Below are 16,328 nucleotides of genomic sequence, written 5' to 3'. Positions count from 1 at the left end.
TAGACGCTGGATCGATGAATCGCTGGATGGATGAGTTAATACATGGAAAACCAGGAAGATGGCTGGCTGATGAATGGATGGACAGAAAGGAAGGCAGGTAGGTGTTGGACAGACATGGAATGATGAGTGGGAGAGGAGAGAGCGTTCCTGTGGTCAGGGAGCCAGATACCAGCCCTGCCCGAACCCCTGGGTCTGGGAGTTTCCCAGGCCAGAGCCTCGCCCTGCAGGTCACTGGGAACGGACTGGCTGGGCATGAAGCATCCGGCAAGTAGATCAGGTAGGTTATCATTTGGGGGGCCCATGTGGGTCCTCCCTGTGCCCAGCCCAGCGTGAAGAACAGAATCTCCAGGCCCCAGCCACTCTCCAGATGGGGGGACATTTTGGCAGCCTGATTTCCAAGGGAAATCTGTTCCCACCCCACCAGGCCTGGGAGCCTCTCCATTCGCTCCCACTCCCATTAAGAAATTCCACGGAGGCTGCTTCCTTCCTGCTTTTGAGGAAAAAACACTTTGTCTTGAGCTTCCTCTCCTCTGTGAGACTGGGGATCTCTGTTTCCTCTGATTGCACTGTCCTGGAGCCTTGGCAGACTTGCCTGGAATCCTCTCCGGGGGCAGGAAGCGGCCGCAGACCCCAGGGGCCCCACGCAGAGGTCTCTCTCAGCCTCACCCTAGCACAGCACCGGGGCTCAGAGCAGGAAGCGCCATCGTGGACCCAGAATTTCCTGACCCAGTGGGAGAGTTCTTCCTCTCAGCCTGGGGGCCCAGAGGGTGATGGGGCTGCTGGGCTCTGCTCACACCTGGGCCCCCCAACACTACCATGGAGACTAATCTAGAAGAGTGCCGGCCCACGAGGTGGGACGCCTCTGTCCCTGAATCTCTGGGTGACCCTGGGCACGAGCTGGTCTGGTGGTGTCCTTACCCTCAAGGCCCAGTGCCAGTCTCCGGCTGCCTGCTTCACGCTGGAGCCAGTGATGTAGCCCAGGCCGCTGCAGGGAAGACAGGCACAGTCAGCAAGGACAGGTGGGGGCGGGCGGCAAGGGGTGCTCACTATCTATGAGGCAGGACACCTGCCCACCTGCCCCAACCACCCAGCCAGCTGGCTGGGGAGCAGGTCCACCGTTTCTCCAAGGCTGACCACCCACATGTTTAGGTCCCAGAGGACAGGGAGGGGTCAGAAGCCTGAGGGGACCTTGCCCGGATCCTCACCTGCCCAGTGGAATGGCAAAGTAGAAGACAGACAGCATGAGCGTGCGTGTGTTCTTGGTGAAGAGGTCGCCAATGATGGTGGGCGCGATGGTGGAGTAGCTGGCCTCCCCGATGCCCACCAGCCCCCGGGACACGACCAGCAGCCAGAAGTGCTGTGGGGGAGGGGGGAGAATGCTGGGGGACTGTCCTGCTCCTCTGTCTGCTCATCCTTGGTCCCCACTTTGCTCTGTACCCCTGCAGGGTCTAGGAGGAGCTAGGGAAAAGGATGGAGCCCAACCCCTGCCTCAACAACTACACCCCCAGGCCGCTCTGGGCCTCAGTTTCCCCCTCCATAGTGGGTCTAACTGGGCCTGGTTAGCCCAGTGCTGGGGTGGGACTTGAGTCTCTCAAGTTGAGAGTTGTAAGTATGGCCCAGACAGGCCCCCTCTGGCCCCCTCATAAGCACGGAGGACCTAAGCCTGTGTCTTACCCCCCCCAATGGGAGACTTCCTTTCTGAATTCTGGTTCTACCTTGGGAGCCTCGAGTCACCCCCACTCTGTGTCCCACCCCCAGGCAGGGCAGCTGGGCTACCCTGGCAGCGCTGGCAGAGGATCACGTGTGGGTGCAGAATGGGCAGGGCTGCCCAGTGCTCGGCGTTCCTCCCCCATACACATCAAAGAGCAAAGCCTGCTGATCTGGGAAGGGTGGGGCCATGCCAGCTGCCAGTGGTGCTACCCTTTGATGTGGACCTTGTCCCCTCTATCCCCCCAGCTGCCCAGGGCCTGAGAACACAGCCTGGTCATCTTTCCCCGGCCCCACCCTGACCACCCATCCGGCCAGCATCACCCACATCCAGCCCTCCTCTGGGCTCCCTGCCTCCTCTCTCCATCTGCCCAGCTCTTTCCTGGCCCTCTCGGCGTCACCGGCCTGCTCGACCACCTCGGAGCTCCTTCACTCTCTCCACCTCTGAGTCCTTCCCTAGCTCCTTCCCTCTGCTTCTTTTCTTGGGGATCATCTGCCTACAGCCTTTGCCTATTTTTCTGTTGGGTTGTCTTTCTTGCCTTGGTTTCTATATATCATGGGTATCGACCCTTTATTACGTACGTCACAAATATTTTCCACTTTGTATATGGGGAGTTCCACCGCTCAGAAGCTTCATTGTGTGTTGTTTAATTTGAGGATGTCCAATCTGCTAATTTTCCCTTACTGGCTTCTGGATTTCACATCTTGTTCAGGACAACTTACTCCATCCCGAAATGATAAAAATATTCTCTAATATTTTATGTTCGTTATAGAGAGAGCGTGCGAGACTGGGAGGGGTTTCCTCAGCTCTTCTCCTCGGCACAGGAGCAGGCAGATGAGGCGTCTCTGACAAGGGGTCCTGTGAACCCCCACTCCTCCCCCAGGCACCCACTGCACAGTGCATTTGTTACTTGCACACCCACGTACCAATGAACAGCACTTAGTGTCCCATGTGCTTTGAAAAAAATGACCATAAAAGGAACCATTCCATGCATCTTGTCCCACAGCTCGCTCTTCCCTCATTCCTATCTTTTAATGCAGATCTAGCTCACTCTTTTGTGATCAAGAGTCCCATAGGATGAAAATGCCCCATTTTATCTGGGCTTCCCTCAGGCACGCTCCCGTAGGTGGTCTCCCTTTTTTCGGTTTCAAGACTGCAGCGAACATCCTCGCGTGCACCGTGTGCACAGGTTGGAGCTTCTGTCTTGGGCATATACCTCAAAGCAGAAGGCTGGGCTGCAGGGTGTACACAGCCAGAATGTTGCAAGATCCTCCGCTTTGCTTTCCAAAGAGTCTCTATCAATTTACACTCCCACCAGCAGCTTTAATAACACTTGGTATCGCCAGCCTTTTTAATTGTTGCCAATCTGATGGGTGTGAAATGGTATCTCAATGTTGTTTTAATTTGCATTTCCTTGATTACTCCAGTGAGTACGTCTCTGCTTGGCTTGCCCATTGGGTATCTTCTCCTGGAATCGTCGGTCACTATCCTTTGCCCATTTTTCTACTGAGTTGTCTTTTTCTTGTCGATTGATAGTTCTAGATTGTTATAGTTTGCTTTTTACTTTACTTGGACCTATCCAGGATTTATTTTGATGTGTGGTTTGAAATACAGGCTAAGCTTCATTTTTCATCCAGATGGATAGTCAGTTCTCCCCAAACCAGGAGATGCAACTTTCATCCTACACTCAGTCCCCATAGGAGGGAGGACTATGTGCCACTGCTCTCGGTCTGTCCCTCTGCTGGTTTAGTTAGAACAGCCACATTGGAATAACTGGCAGGGCAAATCCCCTTCACTGTCATTTTTCACAATGTTCTTAGCTGTTCTTAGGCGTTTTCTCTGCCAAATTAACTTCAAAATCCTGTGGGACTCGGATTGTGATGGCAGAGAATTTATAGATTAATTGGGGTAATCTGTTTCTCTCTCTGCCTCTGCTCACCTTCTCTCCCCGACCCTCCCTCCTTCTACACACCTAGAGTGGGGCCCAGCACTGGCATCATGGCCCTGGACTCCCTGGTCAATCCCAGAAGTAGCCCTAGAGATCAGAAGGCCAGGGGCCTGGCCAGGGGAAGGGCAAGGTCCCAAGGGGCCCTAGAGGCTTCTGGTCCAGGCCCCATTTTTTACTGTGGGTGTCAGGCTGACACTCCGGGCTTGGAGCTTACCTGAGCCTGAAGCTGCCCCATGAAGCAAACATGTACCCCCCAACCTGCTGATTCCCTTTGCCCTCACCTCCAACCGCCTTTCGAGCAATATAAATCTGACTCACCATTGCTCTTCTTTGCACTCTTCCTGCACTGGCTTCAGGAGGGGGCCCACGCCCTCCACCCTGGCATTTGAGGCTTTCCTTGACATGGCCCTTGCCTTCCTTGCCAGCCAAAACACTATCCTCCTTGATTTCTCAACACAACCCACCATTTCTGCAGCCATGAGTTTGCTCCCTCTGTCCATTCTATCTTCACCAAAAGGCGTCATCTCCCTGGCCTGCCTGCCCAGCTCAAATGCCACCTCCTCCAGGAAGCCTTCCTTGACCTGTGGATTTTAAGAGACTGCTCTCTCTACACTGAGGACTCTCAGCACTTTGCACATCCTGAAGGCTCTAAAGATGAGACCTCCTGTCACATCTTCCCACCACTACCCTGGGTGCTCCCAAGGTCAGGGCCAGGGTCTCCTCCTTTGTCCCCTAGGCTGAAAACTTCTTGAGGACAGATCCTGGTACTCCTCCCCTTTTTCCTCTATCTCCCTCTACAGTAACCATCACATGATTGCCCTTCTTCTGCTTGAACATTCCTAGTGATGGGGAACTCACTACCTCTCAAAGCAACATATCTCCTTTTTGGAAGAAAGAATAGAAATAATGATTTGCTGAACAACTGCCATGTTCCAGGGCCTAGATAGTCATTAGCTCAGTTATTTCTCACAATAAATCTTTAAGTTGAGAAGTATTATCCCCATTTTAAAGATGAAGAAACTGAGGCTCAGAGACAAGTAAATTTCTCCAGATCATAAGGCTAAATGGGATATTCAAACTCAGAACTATGGGAGCCGAGTAAGAAACATCTTCCTTATGTTGAAGTGACATTTGCCTCCCTAGGACTTTGACCCAAGCAGTTATCAAACGAAGAGCAAACAGTGGGAAGCCCAGACAGGGGCATGGCTCACCTATGGTCACACAGAAAGAGTCTGGCGGAGCCGGAACTAGAACCAAAGCGTCCTGGCTCCTAGGCCAGACTAGTTCCCCCTGCTCCTTGAATCCCCCCCCCCAAATCAGAGGCAGCTGAGAGAGCCAGGCGGCCACACTGGGCTGTGGGCCCCTCAGTTCAGGCCAGCATGGGGACGGCACTATTTGCAGGGCCAGTTAATAAAAGTGCCCAAAGACTCTCGCATCCCACTGTACTTGGAAGATATTATCTAGCTCTGGAGTTTGAAATACAGACTAAATTTGATTTTAGTTTGAGCAAAGGGGCTGTAACCCCCAGTCTACACTAAGACAGGTCAATCAGACAGGCCACCAGCTGGAGGAACAGATGGGACACTCAGGGTTGCTGGGCAGGACGTCCGGACAGGCCTCACCTGCTGTGAGATGAAGGAGCTGGAAAACGTGACTGCCGACCAGAAGAAAATGCCGCAGCTGAGAATCACTTTCCTGTTGAAGCGGTCGCCCAGGTAGCCGAAGATGGGGGCAGCCACCATGAAGCTGCAGATGAACACTGTGCGGGCAGAGGAGAGCTTGAGGGCTGCTGTCGGGTGCTCGTGCCTGAGCCACCTGCCCGCATCGCCCCAGCCTGAGGCCAGGGGCCCAGGAGACAAAGCTCAGCCTGGGCCAGGGACTGAGGAAACGAGCCCAGGGAGGAAGCAATTAATGTGAAGATTAATGTTAGTGAGAAAGCAACCTCAGCCAGGCCAGGGCCCGGGGGAGGCAGGTAAGGCCCTCTGGGTTCAGGAGATTCTGTGACGCCTTCCTCTTTAAGGCAGGGCCACAAGGCATCCAGTTGTAGGTGAGCCCTTCGGGTACTTTGGGTACTTTTATTTTATTTTATTTACTATCCTCACCTGAGGTTATTTCCAGAGCAAATGGAAGGGGGAGAGAGGGAGAGAGAGAGAGAAACATCAGTTGGCTGACTCACGCACTCCACCTGACCGGCGCCGGGGATCGAGCCTGTAACCCAGGTACGTGTCCTTGGCCAGAATTGAACCCTGGACCCTTCAGTCCACAGGCCAACATTCTAACCACTGAGCCAAACTGGCTAGGGCTCTTTGGGTACTTTTAAAACAATATAGATCTATTCATCGAACAGTTTGTATATGCCAGGATCTGTGCTAGGGCTCACCACAAAGCATCCTGTGTATCCTTCCACCCCATCCCACCTCGCAGATGGGGAGACAAGCTCAGGGAGAAGTGACTTGCCCAAGGCCCCACCATCAGTAAACAGCCCAGTGGGGATTTGATCCTGCCTGCCTGACTGCAGAGCCAGCATTCCTTATATTTTGCCACACTGCTTTCCTTATTAGACTTGGGAAAGAGAGGGGAAGGGAACTACCCAAGGTCACACAGCAAATCGGGACAGAACTGGGCCTGGCACTCCAGGTCTCATACCAGAGAGATCACACAGCCACCCTCACTCCCAGCAGGTTGCAAGGGCTTTCCTGACATTTGAAAACACTGTTGTTCATTTGTTTGTTCCTTTGTTCATTCATCCATCCATTCATCCACCCGTCCATCCATTCATCTATCTCCACTCATCCATCCAGCAAAAAACAAAAATTCCTGCTCTCTTGGAGCTTACATTTTACTAAGGAGAGACAGACAATAACATTAAAAATATAGTATGTCAGATGGTGACAAGTGCTAAGGAAGGTAAAAGGCAGAAACAGGAGATAGGAAATGTGTAAAGTAGATGCTATAATTTTATATAGAAGGGTCGGAGAAGGTGAGGAAACAAATCGTGCAAATATTGGGGCAAGAATTCAAGTACGAAGGCCCTGGGGCAGGAGTGTGCTTAGCATACTTGAGGAACACCAAAGAGACCTGAGTGGCTAGAACAAGAGGGGCAAAGGGGGAAAGGCCAGATGGGTTATAGCCTTATGGCCCATTGTGATGCTGTGGCTTCCGCGGGTGAGAAAGGAAAATACTGGAGGATGCTGAGGAGTGATCTGACCTGGTTTTGTTCTTCCAGAACAAGAGAAAGGCAGAGTCTCAGAGGACTCCATGGGGATGCCACTGCCAGTGATAGAGAGGCCCTGGAGGTCCCAGGTGAGATAGAGGCCAGCAAGCAAGGGTAGGCTCTGGGTCACAGGCAAGGCAGGCCCCCCTACTCCCCCTGGAAGGCAGTCCCACAGCTGATGGGCAGATGGCCAGACAAAGGCTGGGAGTGAGCAGACAAGGTGGCCAGTGGCTGGCCTCTGACCGCCAGGCTGAATGTGCCCATGGGCTGGACTGCTGTCTCACAGATCTGAGTCCCCAGGGAGGCAGGACTGGAAGAAGAGAAAGGGGGAGGGGGGAGGGAAAGAGGTGAACTAGGGGAGAGGGGGCTGGGCTGGAGGGGTGTGACTCTCTTATCCTAGTGAAAGCAATGAGTATGTATGGGGTGTATGGGGGCCTGTTAATCCCAACTATGTGTGACTGGGACTTTGGACAGAATCAGCATAGAGGTGCTCAAATTTGAGCTTCAGCGACACACTGCCTGGGTTCAAATTCAGCTCTGTTCTTTTCCAGCTGGGCAACCTTGAGTAGGTCACAGCCTCTCTGTGCCTCAATTAGTGGTGTGCTGATAAATGTTGAACAACTGGCTCTCCTGGTGTGTAGTGTTTGCTGGTTTCCAAGGTGTAAATATTCCCACCCTGGATGATTTCAAGCTACCAATGTGATGTCACTGTTCCACACAGCATTGTATATACAGTATTTCCACAAGACAGATATAATAGAAGTAAATAACCTTAAGAACACAGATAAGAGCAAAAAGTAATAAAAAATTAGGGAGTGATGAGTTGTATTTATTACCTTTGTGGGTTTTTTGTTTTGTGTATGTGTTTTTTTTAAAAAATGTGTTTTTATTGATTTTAGAGAGAGGAAGGGAGAGAGAGGAGAGAAACATTGAAGAGTGAGAGAAACATTGATCGGCTGCCTCCTGCATGCCCCCTACTGGGGATCAAGCCCTAAACTCGGGCATGTGATCCCACTGGGAATGGAAACAGCAACCTCTAGGTGCATGGGACGACACCCAACCAATTACGTAAAAACCTTTGTTTTTAACATAAGTTGTTTAATCATAAGTTTACATAATTTAGTTTCTAATAATGGTTGTATTTAACAACCAGCTCACATAATTCCTGAAAATCTAACAATTGACTCTCAGGCGCAGGTCTAAGTCATTTCCAGCAGGCCAACTTCCTTAAAATGAAGGTAAAAATAGCAGCTCCCCAGTTGCTCTTAGCCGTGGATGAGATAACGTTAGTAAGGTGCTTAAAGCCGCACCCTGACCAGAGTGGGGTGGCCTCAGTCAACACTGGGCCTTTGTTTAGATTAATCAAAGGAGAAATTATTTCCTCATCTCTAGAAAAAGAATTTTTCCTGCTGGGCTGGCCTCCCAGGACCTTCCTGAGATCAGACCAGGATATGGGCAGGAAAGAGATTTCTATCTCTTTAGGACTTACATACGGCAGGGGGGAGAATTGTTGCCTCTCTGTACTAGGTGGGGAGGGAGCAAAAAGAATCAGAGTGGGGGTTGCACCTTGCCTGGTAAGGGGGGGCACACCCCATCCACAGGTTGCCCAGCCTGAAGGGCTAAAATGCCAAGGAACCAGCAGGGAAGGCCAACTCCTGCTAGAATAACGAAGGGACGCTTCATGGAGGTGGTGATATCAAAGCTGGGCATTGAAGGATGGATAGGAATTTACCGTGATGATAATACTTAAAACCAAGAATATACACTAACATATAAATTCTAAATCTTACAAGCAATACTGTATAATAGTTGAGGAGGCTCAATGCTTACTGTTAATAATAACCTCAGTTATCACTTATGGAAGACTAATTACAGGCAAGGCCCAAGGATGTGCCCTGGACATGAGCACAGGCTGTCTCACCCGATTCTCACTCTGTCTTCATCTTCCAGAGGGGACAACAGGGGCTGAAGGGAGTGAACCACACCAGTGTGCGACTGAGCCAGGATTTAAACCCCGATTTGTCTGACTCCAGGGTCCTTGCTCTAAATCACGTTACCGACTGCCAGGCTGGGAAGGGGGGTGGTCCCAGCTGATGTTCCCAAGGTCAGAGAAAGCTCAGGGTGCTTTGGGGACAGTGAGGGAGCAGGTCGGGCCGCAGCCAAGGAAGCTGTGGAGGCAGCAGCGGAGATTAGGCTCTGCAGCAAGGTTGGGCCCTAAACACCAGGACCAGGTTTGGCGTTTCGTTAGAGGGCACAGCATGCTCCGCTCTCCCCCTTCAAGGGGGCCCACTGGAAAAGCGCCCCCTGGGGGGGTGGAGAGGGGCTGAAGGAAGTGAGCAGGGCCTTGGCCAGACCCAAGTCTCCTGGCGCACCTCCACCGCCTGCCCGCAGCAGAGCAGGGAGGCAGCTCCAGGCTCTCTCGGCCGGCTTTCCGCCGGCTCCTCTGGGTGGGCAGAGGCAGCCGGGACTGCAGGTGGACTCGTCTGGAGCAAGCACACCCTGTCCCCACCCCTGGTTCCAGCCTGCTGAAGGTCACCGGGCACCACCCTGAGCGTCACCGTGTCTGTCCCATTTCACGGCTGAGGCCACTGATACGTGGGAGAACTTGTCCAAGATGATACCGTGACCCTCCTGACCCCGGACTCCCTTATCCTTCAGTGCCTTCCCCTCGGGGACAGGGGAGTGCAAGGTTAGGAGGGTCACAGTATCGTCTTGGGCAGGTTCCCCACATATCAGTGGCCTCAGCTGTGAAAGGGGAGATATGACCCATCTTCGCAGCCCTCCCCTCTACCCTGCTTGGGGTGGACAAGAGAGAGGACCTCTCCTGGTCCTCAGGGGTGTCACAGGCCAGCGGAGGGGGCTGAACATAATCACGATAGTAACCAGAGGAAAAATGCTGCTGGCAGAAGGACCGGCACAGACAAAGGCAGGGACACGTGAACCTGTCCCAGACAGGCGCAGAGGCCAATCTGGCCAGCAGGCAGCTCCGCTGCAAATAGAGACCAGCCAGGCTAGAAGCTTCCCTGTACACCCACCCCCACCCGTCTTTGTTTGAGGAGAGCTTTCCGGGCGGCCCAGCTGCCCCACCCCTGAGGTAGGGGTGGCTTTCCCAGCAGCTCCCGCAAGAGGACATCCTGTGGTCTAGGAGCGGGGAAGCCCTCACTCAGGTCACATGTGCTGAGCCCACAGGTCTGGGACAATGGAGTGGTGGGCAGAGAGCCAGGGGGTGGGGTGAGGGCGGGGCAGGGCCCTGATGGCCTGGTGAGAGAAGTCAGGGCAGAGCTTCACTCCCTTCCAGTGAGATGGCCATGCCCCTCCTCCCGGGGCTGACGAGAGTCACCAGGAAGATGGGACGTGGACAACATCGTAAAGGCTGCCCACCTCTCATGGCAGTCCAAGGGCTCGGTGCTGGCTGAAGGCCCTTTTCCCTGTGGGCCCATAGAGGGACCAGCACCCAGAAGCTCCGAACAGCCCCCACTGAGGACCCTGTGCCCAGGCAGGCCACTCCAGGACCCACACCACGGGGCTGCTGAGCCACCTCAGTGCACATGCGGCCCTGTTTGACCCCAGAAGGTGGGCCTAGAGCAGGAGTGGGTGAGGTCTGGGCTGGGGGAGCCCTGGGCTCCTACACTGTGGCCTTGGAGCCCGCATCCTGCCCCCACCTTGGCCTGGGCTGAACCAGGACTATTTTTACAAAGTCCAGATCTGACTGGCCTGTTATTTGGAAAAGATCCGCCATCCTCCACATCCTGTGGGCAGGGAGAGTGCTCGGCAGGCATGGGTAGGCAAGGGTCAGGCTCTGCCTGAGTGCCCTCCCTGCCCACGGGATGGCAGCCCAGGCCAGCCAAGATGATGGGGAGGATCTGAAACAGCCTGGACCCATCAGTGCCTGAAAGCCACCATGCCCAGACTTCCTGTGAGAGCATCTCCTCCTTGACAGTCTGCTCGGGATATAAGCCCTAGGCTGGCCCCTCAGGCCTCAGGGGGGACCTGGGAGAATAGCCATAGGGGCTGCCCAGCTTTGCCTTCAGAATCAAAGCAGAGGATATTTACTAGGTTGGCTGAAGTGGGGAGGGGAGCAAGGCCAGAAGGAGACTCAGACCCAAAGCAGATGAGCTGTCTGGTTTCAGTTTGAGCTGGCTCTTCCTCTGTCCCCACTATCCCCCTGCCACCCCCACTCCCATCCTGACACTTCCTCATGACGCCACAAACCCCAGCCCTGAGCTGCCTTCCAGCATCCTCTGCAATCCATTCCCACACTGGGCCCCAGAGTAATTATCCTGATGCACACATCCTACAGGGACCTGCCCTGCTCTGAAACCTTCTCTGGTTCCCCACTGGCCCAAAACAAAATCCAAATGTTTTTCACCATCAGACTCTGACTCTTATCCAGCCTCCGGCTTCCATTCGCTCCACACTCCAGTCAATGGCTGATGAACCACCAGTCACCAGAGCCAGGCAGTATCGTAACCTTCATTCTCCCCCTTCCCCTGAGCTGTATTTATGTTGATTTCCTCAGACCCATCTTCTAACTTGCTTATTTTCTCTTCAACTGGGTCTAGTCCATCTGTTTACAACTCTAATTATTACACATTTTAACTTTAATACTTACATTTTTCACTAGTAGAATTTTAAATGTAGGTCTTTTAAATACACCCTGTGTTTTTTTTTTTAATAAGGTACTGTTCCTGTCCTATAAATTCTACTCTCTCCTATAGAGCTTTGAAAATTAAGTCTACCTAATGTTAAAGTCCCTTCAGGAGTTCTGTAATTCTTTGGGAGTTGCTTTTCCCATTTTCTGGGCCAGTTGACTCCCTCCCACAAAGATGGGTGTCCCTGTGTGCTCTATCCATTTCTAATTCGACTTTGTCTTCAGCAGGAATTGTCACCTGTGTCCCACGCAAGATCTGGATCCTAAGGGGCAGTTTCGCATTTCCTCTGCACAAAGCAGGGGCTGGACTAGGCTCTCTGCCTGAAGCCGGAACCAGGAAGGGCATGTCTTTCACACCGGCCTGGGGCACAGACTGAAATCAGGGAGCTTGCCCTGGGCTCTGAGTGGAAACCAAGTCACCCATGACACGAGAACCCTGCCCGATCCTCAGAACAAAGAAACTCCCAGCCTGGAAACTGGGCCAGACTGGTGATATTTGATCACTCTGGGTGATGCTATACGGAGGGTCGTTGTCTATTCTCTCTATATTTTATGTATATTTAAATTTTTTCATCATAAAAATATTTACATTAAAGATACTGTAACAAGCTTCTAAGGCATACACTGGTCCCCCAACACTGCAGCACTTGGCTTTAATACCAGCTCCCATTCCCGTGTCTGAGCTCAATTCTTTGCTTCTGGCCCCTGGAAACTTTCCTGCTAGCTTTAGCTTTCAAGCTCCGCCATGTAATGTAAATGTTTCTTGGCATATTTCATCCAGCGTGGAGGGGAAAGGAGGGCTTCTCACATCTACTCAAGCTGACAAACTGCCTGGAAGTTCTTTCCCCTGAGTGAATTCTAACTCGTCCTTCAAAGCCCCACTCAAATGTGTCTGCCTTGAGGAATTCCATCTTCACCTGCCTCGAAGCAGAGCGCACGCAGCGCACACTCACCGCAGTCTCCCAGTGCCCTAGGCCCGGGTGGAGACTGGGTATGATTTCTGTTCCCATGCACAGAGGGGAACTCCCTGAGTGCAGGGACTGAGTGTGGCAGAGTCCAGCCCAGGGCATGCCATGCAGAGGGTTCAGAGGCAGCTGCCCCTTTAGGTGTAGTCAATGGGGGCTCCTGATTGCCCAAAACAGCAAGAGCCAAGGGCTATCATTCTGGCCTTTCGCAGAGGCTGAGCTATCGCTGCTTCAGGAGACTCAGGGGTCAGCTCTGAGCCAGCAGCAATCTGCAAGGGGCCACGGAAAGTAGGCTTTTACCAAGCTAGTGCCCCTGCTCTGGTCCCAACCGGAAATAGCAGGGGCAGGCCCGGGCCTAACCCTCAGCCACCTCCCAGAATGTCTCCTCGCCCAGCAGCCCCTGGTGCCCAGAAATAAGCAGACAACTCAGCTCTCAGCCCTGGCCCTTTGATCCGGGCAAGCACCAACACCTGGCTGGCGCCCTCCACCTGGCTCCGACCTTATCAGCGCTTGGGGAAGAGACAGGTGTCTACGGCCCAGGCCAATTAGGTGATTTGCCTGGGTGCCCACTGGGTCACATACTGGTCTAGCTGGGTCACATACTGGTCTAGCTCACCTGGCTTCTTGGTTCAGATGGCCAAAGGGATGCAGACACTCTGGGGAGCCATCCCAGCTGTGCAAGGGGTAGGTGGTAGGGTGAGGGTCAGGAGGTAAGACTTGAGGGTCTCTGAGAGTGCTGGGACTCTCATCATGGCCCAGAGGCATCACACCCCCCCTCTCCCTGAGAACGCTGAGATGCCAGACTCTCAGACACCTCAATCCAGTGGCAATCTGTGCTCCCTCCCCAAGCCAAGAGGACAGCGGAGTTCCAGTTCCAGGCCCACTGCTGTCTCAACATGAGACCTTAAGCAAGTCATTTTCCCTCTCTTAAGCTCTGTCCCTTCATCTAAAGTGAAGCTTATAGAAGAAATAAACAAACAAGATGATGCCTGTGGAGTATCTGTCCACCTCTGGCCAGGTTTCCAGGGATCACAGGGACTGCCATGACTTCTCTCTCTTAGCCAGGAAGGCAGCCTGCGACATAACCTCGACAGTGCTACAACTCACAGCCCTCCCACCGGCTCCCTGAGCGGCTGCACTGGCCCTGACCTCACTCAGTGGGGGCTGAATGGAGAGACTGGGGCAGAGCCTTGCTCTGTATCTGTCGGCAAGGAAAAGACCAGAGGAGATGAGGCTCAGCATGTCCCCAGTGACTCAGGGGCCACAGAAGGAGGGTCTGGGTGGCTAGGCTCTCTCCCGCCCTTTCCTCACCAGCTCAGCAGCATGCTCCCTCCCATGCTCCCATCTGGCTTGAACTCTCTCTTCCCTCTGTAAGTGCAGAGCTCAGGAGGCTAGAGGGACCTGTCCCAGGCCCCAGGGCAGGCTGACTTGCTCTGGCCCAGCTAGGGACATCCAGCAAGGGGGTAGGGGCCAGGAGAGGGGTTTGGGCTCACATCCTGGGTGGAGGTGATGCCTGCAATGGCAGGGACCTGGCCGCCCTTAGGAGGTGCTGGATCACACAGCCTTGCCCCAGTCCTAGCTCTGTCAGCTCTCACATATCAGGGATGAGCCCAGAGTTATCACACCCCCTCTCTCTGAGCCCCAAAGACCCCATCAGGAAAATGAACACAGGTAGCTGGGCTCTATGAACTCATTGTGGAGGCCTGGCATTGTTCATGCTGGAATGCCACCTAGACAGGTCAGGCAGGTTCCTGAACCGAACCAGCTCATTCCTCCCCTCCTCCCAGGAGAGCCCCGGCAGGGGAAGGGGTTCACAGACTGGAATGCAGACTGTGGACTTCCTCCCAGACATCTGACTGGGCCTCACAGTCAGGTGGACTCCTGGACCCAGAGGAACCAGGGCCCAGAGGACCAGGCCCAGCAAGGATGGGATGCACTGCTGGCTCTGAGGGGCAGGCCATCATGGCCACAGCTAGTGAGAGGGCCAGGGAGCCAGGAGCTCAGGTCCACCAGGGTCACGTAGTAGGCAGGGCAGGGACAAGGGAGACATGGACCCTAGAGGGAGGGGCAGACAGGCTGCTATAATTGCTTAATGACCTACCACCCTGCCCTGGCCCAGGGGACTTGGGCCCTGCCTCCCCAAGGGTCAGAAATCTGGGGCCCCAAAGGAGGGGCCTGAGAACCTCAGGCCCAGGACTAGGCCCCTGCCCTGAGTCTGGGAACGGCTTTGGGCTGACCAGGGGGTTTCCTGATTTGATATCTAATAGACGACTCCCAGGTTGCTGGCAATGGAAGGCACTGGGGATGGGGGAGGATAGGAAACAGGGTTGCCAAGGCTCTGCTCACAGTGCCCAACTTACTGCCCTAAGGAGCTCCTTTCAAAGCCTCAGGATGAAACCTGGAGCCCTGGGTCCCCATGAGGCCCCAGGAGTCGCCTGCAAGGACCTGGGCCCTCGGCCTGCACACTGATCTATCTCCCATAGCCTCTCAGGGCAGGTGTGACTTGTTTTCTTTTGCAAGAAGAAAAGCAGAGGCTGGAGAAGGGGGCCTTTTGTGAGCGGCAGCAGTGGGATTTGTATGCAAAGCCCATGCTCTTACCAGACGGTCAGGACCCATAAGAGCCCCAGCAGAGAATGACCCACCAGGAAGGAGGGGCCAGGACCTGGAAGGGGGGAGTGGGCCTCACCTGATTGCAGCAATCCGGCTCCTCGGTCCTTAACTCCAAAGTGCTGCTGGATGTCCAGAAGGACACCTGGAGGGGAAGACAGATGGTGCTTACTGGCAACGTCTGATGCCTGTTACCCCCATACCACCTGGGTTACCCCCAGTCCCAGCCCAGCCCTCTTCCCACCTTGCAGGGCCCAGCCTGGCCCCATCTATACACCTTCGCCCTGCCCGGTTTAGCTAGGTCCCTGGGGACCTTGGAGGCCAAGCTTCCATCCTGCCCTCTCACCTCTCAGTGTATTCAACCAGGGCCCTGAGTAAGCACAGCACCCAGCCCTGGGGGCCAGGGGCCCCGCCTCAGCTTATCTTTAGGACACCAGAAGACTGGGCCACAGGCAGAGCCCCACTGACCCCCACACATCTGCACCGGGAAGGGACAGGGCAGGGAAGGAGGAGACACGCCTGCCTTCTGAGCTCCCCATGCAGGGGACAGAGGAAGGGACTAGACCCTGCCTTCAGGGGATTCCCAGGTTCTTCATGATGATGATGATGATGAAGAAAATGATGTCAGCATTTGAAATGATGATGCTTCAATTATTGAGCATTAAGTGCGTTCTAGTTTAATCCTCACACCACCCTATTATGGTACTATTATCCCATTGGACAGATAAAGAAATTGAGGCACAGGAAGTTAAGCCACATGCTCGATGCCGTACCACGTGAAAGTGGAATCTCCAAGCACTGTGTGAGGGTCCCATCTGGTGGCTGGGGTGTAAGTGGGGAGAGTGGAGTGTCACTGTCCCTCCCAAGACCAGGGCTGGGATGCTGGGCAATTTCCCGGGATGCGGGTCAGACCCAGCTGCTGTCCTAGGAGCCTGACAGCCAAGAGAAGCTGGCCTCCTCCTTGTTAATGCCCACAGTGGATTTACCATAATTACCCATAATGAAGAGGCTGTGTGAGGCCCAGTTAATGACTTAATAACCAAGGCCGACTGTGGCCTTGCCTTGAAGGCAGAAGCCAAAGGCCGATCCTGGGCCTGTGGAATGCAGGGCCACCAAGTGAGACCTCCAAGGTGCCCTGACCTGGCCTCAGAGACCCAGAGTTCCATCGGGGCCTGCGGGTGGAACTGTTGGGCCTGATCTTGGGGAACCACCCACACTCACCTCCCACCCCACAG

The 16,328-nt window shown here is 54.0% G+C and overlaps 1 protein-coding gene across 2 annotated transcripts in view; it reads right to left on the bottom strand.

Annotated features, from left to right (window-relative positions):
• SPNS2 (SPNS lysolipid transporter 2, sphingosine-1-phosphate) overlaps positions 1-16,328 on the bottom strand; it is a 33,880-nt gene that overhangs the window by 6,483 nt on the left and 11,069 nt on the right. For both annotated transcript variants that reach the window (XR_014000590.1, XM_081162888.1), the window contains exons 2-5: positions 15,173-15,238; positions 5,279-5,415; positions 1,206-1,357; positions 919-985 (exon numbers count right to left, since the gene is read on the bottom strand). Coding sequence is in view for 1 of the 2 variants with exons in the window: in XM_081162888.1 (XP_081019014.1) it covers positions 919-985; positions 1,206-1,357; positions 5,279-5,415; positions 15,173-15,238 (422 nt within the window). In the remaining variant the exon portion in view is untranslated. The remainder of the gene's footprint in view (positions 1-918; positions 986-1,205; positions 1,358-5,278; positions 5,416-15,172; positions 15,239-16,328) is intronic.

This window comes from Miniopterus schreibersii, assembly GCF_964146895.1.
Source record: "Miniopterus schreibersii genome assembly, chromosome: 16".
In the NCBI taxonomy this organism is placed as follows: domain Eukaryota; kingdom Metazoa; phylum Chordata; class Mammalia; order Chiroptera; family Miniopteridae; genus Miniopterus; species Miniopterus schreibersii.
Note: the sequence above shows the minus strand (reverse complement) of the source record. Positions and strands in the feature narration are given on the sequence as shown.